Source organism: Taurulus bubalis (genome assembly GCF_910589615.1).
Source record: "Taurulus bubalis genome assembly, chromosome: 16".
Lineage (NCBI taxonomy): Eukaryota > Metazoa > Chordata > Actinopteri > Perciformes > Cottidae > Taurulus > Taurulus bubalis.
In genome coordinates this window covers 21570324-21580090 of record NC_136604.1, presented here as the reverse complement: position 1 = coordinate 21580090, position 9767 = coordinate 21570324, and the positions used below count along the sequence as shown (strand labels likewise).

The following is a 9767-nucleotide window of genomic DNA, read 5'->3' as shown; positions in this document are numbered from 1 at the left end:
GTCGCCGCTGATCGTCGGATCCCTCGCTCCTCCCCTCCCCGCGTTGAAAGTTTTGTTAAGTGTCTGTCTCCGTCTCGGCGGTGACTCATCCCGCCGCCCACCTGCCTCTCCTCCTCCCCCACTCCCCTCTTTTTCCTTCCTCCTCTCCTCTTTCTGATCTCCTCAAACCTCTCTCCTTCATCCACTCTGCTGCATCCCTCCCACACACACTTCGAAGGAAACAGGATGTGTGAGTGTGTGTGTGTGTGTTGCTGTCTTGTGGTGTGTGAGAGTCGTAACCGAGTCAATCTACTCCCCCCTCCTCCTCCTCCTCCTCCTCCAGTTGTGTTTTCCCTCCCCCTTCTCTCTAGCACGGCGAGGCGCTCATCCGCATGTGCGAGTGATAGCGGGGAGGCGGCACGGCCGCGGGCGGCACCCCCATGGGCAGGGACTGGGGCGGGGGCCCGCTCGGGTGGGGGTGGGGGTGTTGGTGGGCGTGGGCGTGGGAGGCCCGGGGCAGGGTGGAGGTGGCGCCCATGTGCAGCGGGTGTGGGTAGGAGGAGGAGGTGGAGGAGGAGGAGGCCGGCTGCAGCTGGTAGCTGGCCGCCGACGAAGGCCCGGAGGAAGAGGGCGTGGCCTGGGAGCTGCCGCACCCCTTGGGTTGCGCCTGCGAGGGCGGAGTCTGGTTGAGCTGGATGGAGATGTCCGAGGAGGCGTCCGAGGCGCTGCGGCCGCGCTGCGGCGGAGGCCAGGAGTCCGGGTGGAGGAACTGGCCGCTGTAGTCGCTGCACTCGGACATGCGGGGGCGGTAGAGGGCCGGGTGGGGCCGGTACAGCTCCTCCTCGGCGTAGCGCTTCATGAAGAGGTAGACGGACATCACTCCTGCGCCCTGGGGCCGGAAGACAAACACACAACGGTTCAGTGCCAAGGACTCTGTGGGGTTTCCTTTCTTTTCCTCATCACTTTATGTTATCTGGAATAGGGGAAACCGGCCATTTCGGAGAAAACACATCTTAAATACATAAATGAGGCCAAATAAATACATTTAGAAGTTAACAGTTATCAGTAAACAAGCAGAATGAACGTTACCTTTCATATTACATTCACTGTTAAAAGCTAATTATCAGAATCACATGAACAGTCCAGCTCCCTCCTGTGGCTCAAATATGTACTGCAGGTAGAAATGTTAAATTAAAGACTATGGAAGACATTTCTGCTGTGTTTAAACAAATGTATGCACATTTGTATGAATGCAGTTAATGTATTAACACAAAACAAACACCTTTGCGGTCAGTGTGCACAATAAGTTTAAATGATATAATCGTCCTGGGGGAGGTATTTGTTCTTGTGTGTGCTTTCCAGTTTTAGTAATTGATTTAATATTTGTGTATCGGTTTTCCCTCTTCCCTCATATTTTAAACATGCATTCCTCTGTTATGCTCTTATTTAGCTGCATGTTTGGTGAGTATATTGACACCATAATGAGAAGTAGCATGGGTGGATATTTAAGGCAAATTAACATAACGCTATCTTTGTAAAAAGTCCAAAAATTAAGCATATTTTAAAATCAAATTAACAGATCCACTCTATCACCTACTGCATTTAATTAGTTTGTAGTTGGAAATGTTATAAAAACTTTATGTAGTTTTCATGCAAATAAAGTTGATCTGATTGATACATAAATGTATTAAAAAGTAATAAGAGACGGAGGGAGAGAGGAGCATGGCTATGAAATAATCATCATTGGTGAATCAAAATGAGTTACAGACTTCTCAACAAATTCCCTGTTGCAGAATCTCTGATAAAACATCACATTCAACAACACACTGCCGTCAGGAAATTAGATAAATGCATAATTATTTTTTTGCAGAGAGTTGACAAAAAGGCTCGACAGTGTAATGAGCATTATCAAAATCATATTCATGTTTTCACCACTCAGCGTCCACAGCTCATACACTATTCATCCACAACGTCGCCCCGAAACTGTAGATGCTGATGAGTGTGTGTGTGTGTGTTTAAGCATGTGTGTGTGTGTGTGTGTGAGAGTGACATAGTGTGTTTGTGTAAAATCTAATGTTGAACATCTTCATTACAGATTAGAAAAATAGGAGTGAAGAATCAGAGAGGGAAGGAGATACAAGGAGACAAGAGGAGAGTGAAAGGATACACAGGGAGGAGAGGAGGAGAGGAGGGATGAGGTGAAAGGATGAAAGAACAGAGGAGATAAGAGAAGGTAAACAATGATAGAGGACTAGGGAAGGGAGGATGACAGAAGGGAAGACAAAGGTAGAGGACAAAAAGAAAAGAGGAGATTTGAGCGAGGCTCCGGAGAGGCTAGGAGGAAGGAGAGAACATGATGTTAGATAAAGGAGGAGGAAACAAGAAAAGGAGACGAGAAAGAGGAGAAGATGGGGGAGACATGAGAAGAAAGAAGATGAAATAAGAGAGGGAGGGAGAGAAAGAAAGAGAGGAAAAGGGACAAACACAGAAGATATGAGTAGAGGAAAAGAAGTAATGAAGAAAGCAGGAAAGAAGAAAGGAGGAAGATGAGGAGGGATGAAGAAAACAGGATGCGAGGAATAAAAGATACAGAGAGGAAAAGAGATGATTAGAAAAGAGAAAGAATGTGAAAGTTGAGTGAGGAAAAAAGAACAGAAGAATGGATACAGATGTGAAAAGAGGAAAGAGGAAAAGGGGAAGGAGAGATGAGAACAGGATTAGAGAGAAAACGAGAGAAGAGGAGAAAGTGCAGAGGAGACAAGGGAACGAGAGACAAAGCGGAGATAAGATGAAAGGACAGAAGGCAAGGAGAGGAGAGGAGATAAGACGAGAAGAAAAGAGGAGGGAAGGGACAACAGAGGATTAAAGAACGGAACATGAAAGAAGAGAGAAGATAAAAGTAGAGGGCAGAGAGAGGAAGGAGGAAGGAGAGGAGAGGATGAAAAGAGCGAGGATGAGGAATGAAGGAGGGAGGAGGAAGAGGAGCAGCGAGGAATATTCAGATGCAGATGAAGCTGCTGCCCTCAAGTAGTCAAGCTATTAACATTTATGAATATTGATGCAGGCGGGATGACGGGCTCCTACGCAGGCTCTTTTTAATGTGTGTGTGTGTGTGTGTGTGTGTGTGTGTGTGTGTGTGTGTGTTTAGCTGAATAAATCGGCATTCAGCAGGCTACAAGCAGCTCGAGTGTTTCTAGCTAAGCGGCGGTTGGTCGACATCCAAGGATTCCAAACAATCTGTGTGTGTGTGTGTGTGTGTGTGTGTGTGTGTGTGTGTGTGTGTTGCGTTTACTCCCTTATATATTCTCAATTAAAGGGGTGATGATTATTTCCGTCATATTTGTTTCACAAATAAATACTTAAAATATGATAACATGATAGTTAAGTTGTCCAATTTTTTAAATAAACAAAATAGTTATTTATGGTAAACAAATAATCATTAGGTGGAACAAAAACATGCAGTTTGACTTTGTTATATGGAAGTCCTCTGTTTTAAAGGTCACTCAAGAAAAGCACTTTTGTCAATTTCTTTAAAAAATAAATAAATACAAATTAAAAAAAAAAATAATTAAAAATGCATTTGCAGGAATAATCTGGTCAAAGCTATTAAAAATAAAATAAAATTTTAGGACTAGAAACAGAGGTCCTCACTTGGCTTGTTGTGGTGTGATAGTCCTCTGTTGGTAGTGTAAGAATGTATGTGTGTGTGTGTGTGTGTGTGTGTGTGTGTGTGTGTGTGTGTGTGTGTGTGTGTGTGTGTGTGCACATTATCTCTTTTGTCAGTTTCATAGCACCAGTAAATGTTTAGCATCACATACTAGTGGCACTGTGAACCGCTCAGTGTGTTTACTGGAATACATCTGCAGTGTGTGTGTGTGTGTGTGTGTGTGTGTGTGTGTGTGTGTGTGTGTGTGTGTGTGTGTGCACTTTGTGCACTTACATATCCAGCGTGTTACAGGTGTTGTGTATATTCAGGCTGTGTGTTATATTCAGCTCATGTGTTTGTGTGCGTGGAGTAAACACACAAATGTTTATGCATGACTACATCTTCAGTCATGCATAAACATTGTGTGTAATGTCTGTGTGTGCATGCATGTGTGTGTGTGTGTGTGTGTGTTGTTCTTCGATTACCTCTTTCAGCAGGAAGGAGGAGGCGGCGAAGGCGAAGGACCAGCCGTATCGGTAGTGGAAGAACTGCTCGGCCTCTCTGGGTCGGTTCATCACTTCGTCATTGATACTGGAAATATACAAAACCAGTCCGACCACCAGGCTGAGACCTGCAGGCGCACACACACACACACACACACACACACACACACACACACACACACATGAAATCCTACTGTCATTACCACAAACACAGAGGATGTATGTTTAAGCCGATACGCTGCACCCTCTTCTATCAAACCTTCAACTCTTTGTAAAAGCTGTTTTACAAAGTGGACACGAGCGCTATCCGTGGTGCTGATCCCACTCAGTCTCACTGGTTTCATCCCAACCAACAACCAGACTAATTCAAGGTCACAGCGGACAGTTTGACCTCTGGAGAAGCCAGTTCAACTGAGGAGGAAGAGGTCGTGACATTCAATTATTTGTGCTCTAAAAACTATGAACAACTAGGAAACCAGGAGGTGCAAGGCCAATGTTGCATTACCCTGTAATGCTAATCCCATTTCAATGGGCTTTTAGTCTCTATGTGTGTGTGTGTGTGTGTGTGTGTGTGTGTGTGTGTGTGTGTGTGGAGCTGGAAGTGCTAATGATAACGTGTCCTCCTGGTACTGTAAATAGGCTGAGAAAACCCCAACAACAGGCTGTGCTGTGGTACAGAGATAAACGAAGGCAGTCACACACACATATATACATGCACACACACTGACAAACAGGCACGCACACACACACACACACACACACTCACACACACACACAAACAATGACATGCCCTTGTGCTTGCGGTCAAAGAAACAGTGCACACATTAAGAACCCACATAAGCACTACACACTAAAGTATAGAAATCCTCGCTGACTTGAGCTGGTGTACACACACACACACACACACACACACACACACACACACACCCACTGAACCCTCATTAGGAGTGTGTCAGAGAGCTTCCTTTCCCAACTAACCGCCGCAGCTGACCTCCAGAATCCTGCAGCCCTGAAACTCCGACACACTTAAAGATGCTCTTTGCTTTTTTTAAAAATCACCTCAGCTCTTTTCCGCTGATGCGTTCACACACAACTCCACGTGGAACAGCAGATACATAATCAAACGCGAGCCAACACGGACTTCCACGCGGAAATATGTTAAGCCGGATTTAGGCTTTGGCGCCAGGCGGTCTTCAGAGGCTCCGCGGGGCGGATGTGCTCCTCCTAAAAGATGTAGCTCCACGTCGGAGCTGCAGAGATACAACATGTTAACACGGCAGTGGATGCTCAGCTTGTGCGGCACTTCAACATAAATACTTTCTTCTACCTTTTTAGTAGCCTTATGAATTATATTTTGTTACCGAGCAAAACCGTTTCCCACATTGTAGTCGAAGCAGACGTCTCAGGCGCGTGGACCGAGACTCAAAGCGCTTTACTTGGGCTTCGAGTCGAGCAGAGCAGCGGCTGAGAGGAGGCGGGGTTCTCGCTGGCGGCCCCTGGTGGTCGAGCGTGGAGGAGGCGTCAGCAGACCCCTAGTGGCAGTAATGGAGTAGTGCGCTTTACTGGACACACACGAGAGGTCCTTGAGCATGCAGCCATGAAATAGCTCTCAAAATATGATGTCCTCCCTCTTCAGGAGCTATTCTTGCGGTGATGTAGGTATTAATACTACTAATAATAACTTTATTAATTTAGCACCTTTAAAAACTTTGACCCACAATGCAGCAGAAGCAAGGCAATGCAACATCAGAGAGCTCAACAGCGAGGCCCAACAAATCAAGACAAACTAAGGTAAGAGTTCAACCCGAATAAAACAGCGCAAATGAAACATCAAAAGATTTAATAACACGATAAAAAGAAAGTGATTTAAGAGCCGTCTCTCCTCCGGCAGGTCGCTCCAAAGCCGAGGGTCCTGGTGGCTTTGGGCCCCGCCTGAGGATCCAAGGCTGCGAGGAGCGGCTCACAAGGGCTCAACAGTTCCCTCTATATATGTTGAGACCCAGACGCGCTTTAAAAGTGAACACTAAAGTCTTTTAAAAGCGTTAAAAAACGTCAGATTTTTACGTCACGATCGACATTCGTCCCAAAACCTCACGGTCACGAACTCTGGGTCGTGACCGAAAGAACGAGGTGTCGGATACAAGCGGCCGAAATGAGCTTCCTCCTAAGGTTGGAAATAGAGTAAGGAGATGAGGTTCCTCTGTAGGGCTCAGCCTTAGAGATAGAGTAAGGAGATGAGGTTCCTCTGTAGGGCTCAGCCTTAGAGATAGAGTGAGGAGATGAGGTTCTTCTGTAGGGCTCAGCCTTAGAGATAGGGTAAGGAGATGAGGTTCCTCTGTAGGGCTCAGCCTTAGACATAGAGTAAGGAGATGAGCTTCCTCTGTAGGGCTCAGCCTTAGAGATAGAGTAAGAAGATGAGGTTCCTCTGTAGGGCTCAGCCTTAGAGATAGAGTAAGGAGATGAGGTTCCTCTGTAGGGCTCAGCCTTAGAGATAGAGTAAGGAGATGAGGTTCCTCTGGGCTCAGCCTTAGAGATAGAGTAAGGAGATGAGGTTCCTCTGTAGAGCTCAGCCTTAGAGATAGAGTAATGAGATGAGGTTCCTCTGTAGGGCTCAGCCTTAGAGATAGAGTAAGGAGATGAGGTTCCTCTGTAGGGCTCAGCCTTAGAGATAGAGTAAGGAGATGAGGTTTCTCCTTAGGGCTCAGCCTTAGAGATAGAGTAAGGAGATGAGGTTCCTCTGGTCTCAGCCTTAGAGATAGAGTAAGGAGATGAGGTTCTTCTGGGCTCAGCCTTAGAGATAGAGTAAGGAGATGAGGTTCCTCCTTAGGACTCAGTCTTAGTGATAGAGTAAGGAGATGAGGTTCCTCTGTAGAGCTCAGCCTTAGAGATAGGGTAAGGAGATGAGGTTCCTCTGTAGGGCTCAGCCTTAGAGATAGAGTAAGGAGATGAGGTTCCTCTGGTCTCAGCCTTAGAGATAGAGTAAGGAGATGAGGTTCCTCCTTAGGGCTCAGCCTTAGAGATAGAGTAAGGAGATGAGGTTCCTCCTTAGGACTCAGTCTTAGAGATAGAGTAAGGAGATGAGGTTCCTCCTTAGGGCTCAGCCTTAGAGATAGAGTAAGGAGATGAGGTTCCTCCTTAGGACTCAGTCTTAGAGATAGAGTAAGGAGATGAGTTTCCTCGTTAGGGCTCAGCCTTAGAGATAGGGTAAGGAGATGAGGTTCCTCTGTAGGGCTCAGCCTTAGAGATAGAGTAAGGAGATGAGGTTCCTCTGTAGGGCTCAGCCTTAGAGATGGAGTAAGGAGATGAGTTTCCTCGTTGTAGTTCTTTTTTGCACACGCTAAGTCGTCACTTCTTCACGCAGACGCTCAGACGCACAGGAAGTGTTGCCGATTAAGATGCTGGAGTCACAAAGGGAGCAGCGGGAGAGTTGTAATGCCTTTTGTCTGAAGTCTGAGACACTTTACATTGTTGTCTCCCCAGAGGCAAAAGAAACAACGACCTGGAAGGGTCACCTCGCACGGTATCGGGATTCTCGTGATGTCACGAGATCAGATAACGCCACAGATCACGCTCAAGATCCATTTGACCTTTTGACCTTTTGACAGATCCCAAGGACAACGAAAGGAACGTAAACGGGCCTTAAAAAAGAACATGAGTGATGAGCGCATCCTGTGTGTGTGACAGGCGGTCTCTGGAAATGTGTGTTTCCCTCATTTCATGTTTTATTAGGAAATGTGATTTAAAAGAAATAGGGACAGACGTGAGACTTGGTTGTAATTCTCTGTTGTGGCCACCAGGTGGCAGCGTTGAGTCTTAATGCGCATCTCTGCTCTCTTGTGTGGACGCACACACACACACACACACACGCATACGCATACACAAACACACACACACACATGCACACGCACACGCACACACACACACACACACACACAGACACACAGACACACATACACACACAGACACACACAGAGACACAGACACACACACACACACACACACACAGACACACACACACAGACAGACAGACACACACACACATAGACACACACACACAGACACACACAGAGACACAGAGACACAGACACACACAGACACACACACACACACACACAAACACACACACACACACACAAACACACACACACACACACACACACACACAGACACACACACAGACACACACAGACACACACACAGACACACACATAGACACACAGACACACACATAGACACACAGATACACACATAGACACACACAAACACACACAGACACACACACAGAGACACACGCACACACACACACACACACACACACACAGACACACACACACACACACACAGAGACACACGCACACACACACACACATACTTGTCGTCGTAGGAGAGGAGCAGCGGGGGGAAGGACAGAAGGGGGAAGGACAGAAGGAGGAAGGACAGAAGGGGGAAGGACAGAAGGAGGAAGGACAGAAGGACAGAAGGGGGAAGGACAGAAGGAGGAAGGACAGAAGGAGGAAGGACAGAAGCAGGAAGGACAGAAGGAGGAAGGACAGAAGGACAGAAGGGGGAAGGACAGAAGGAGGAAGGACAGAAGGAGGAAGGACAGAAGCAGGAAGGACAGAAGGAGGAAGGACAGAAGGGGGAAGGACAGAAGGAGGGATGGAGCAAACAGCTGGTCCTGCTGCACCCCAGGGTGCTCTGTGACTGACGGGCAGTTTTCATAACAGAACACACAGACATGCTGACGGAGACAAACACGTTTTTCTGCTGCAAAATCATTCTGAAATAGCATTCTAATCATTTTTGCTATTTTAGCTATTAACATTTTAGCTATTAGCTAATTATCCATTTCCACTCTTAAATAAACAAATACAATAAAATACATGAATAAGATATTTGAATATAATGTAAATGTTATTAAATCAACGTTTTCATATGAAAACCACACGTGAATCACAATAAATCAAGTAGCTAATATGTTGAGTATTACAGCAATATAAAATAAAAACTAAAATATATAATTTGTTCAGGTTCTCCTGTTGTTTCATCTGCACACGCACAGATCTGTGTGTGCGTGTCTTCGGGTTTATCCGTGTTTTCGAGCACGCGTGTGCTTTTTCCTCCCGTCGTGGCTCGGTGACGTTCCCGTGACATCACGGTCTGTCTGAGTGTGCAGTCAGCAGTGCAGCGTGCTAAGCTAGCATCTGTGAGAGGGAAAGCTCACTCAGGCAAAAAGAGAAAGGGCTGAAGCAGGAAGGTGATGTCATCCTGTCTGCTCAGAGAGAGAGAGAGAGAGAGAGAGAGAGAGACTATACCCCTCTGTCAGCTCGACCCTGCACTCAAGGTCACCGAGCAGAGTCGCATCACGAGGACGTGGCGCCAGATTACAGATGCAAACGTTGCTTCTAGTGAGACCAAGTTCTCTGTAAACTGACGGAGCTAAACTAAACATCGCCCCCTAGTGGGCTTGAGACTTTAAACGGGTGATTCATATAAAAGTTTAAAGTTGTCATCCATTTTGATGTGAGCTAGAGAGACTTAAACCCTGTGTCTGTTTCAGGCTGTAAACATGTTTACCGCCGTTCAACGGGGGGTCTACCTCCAGACCCTCATTGGAGCCAAGGGACCAACCAAAAGAA

General features: G+C 46.4%; 1 protein-coding gene across 1 annotated transcript in view; it reads right to left on the bottom strand.

Moving 5' to 3' along the window:
• Nucleotides 1-346: 346 nt before the first annotated feature.
• Nucleotides 347-9767, bottom strand: part of LOC306748403 (voltage-dependent calcium channel gamma-7 subunit-like) — a gene marked incomplete at its 3' end in the record, with an annotated part of 31491 nt that continues 22070 nt past the window's right edge. The window contains exons 5-6 of the mRNA XM_079231569.1: nucleotides 4111-4256; nucleotides 347-868 (exon numbers count right to left, since the gene is read on the bottom strand). Of these exons, the coding sequence (XP_079087695.1) occupies nucleotides 347-868; nucleotides 4111-4256 (668 nt within the window). The remainder of the gene's footprint in view (nucleotides 869-4110; nucleotides 4257-9767) is intronic.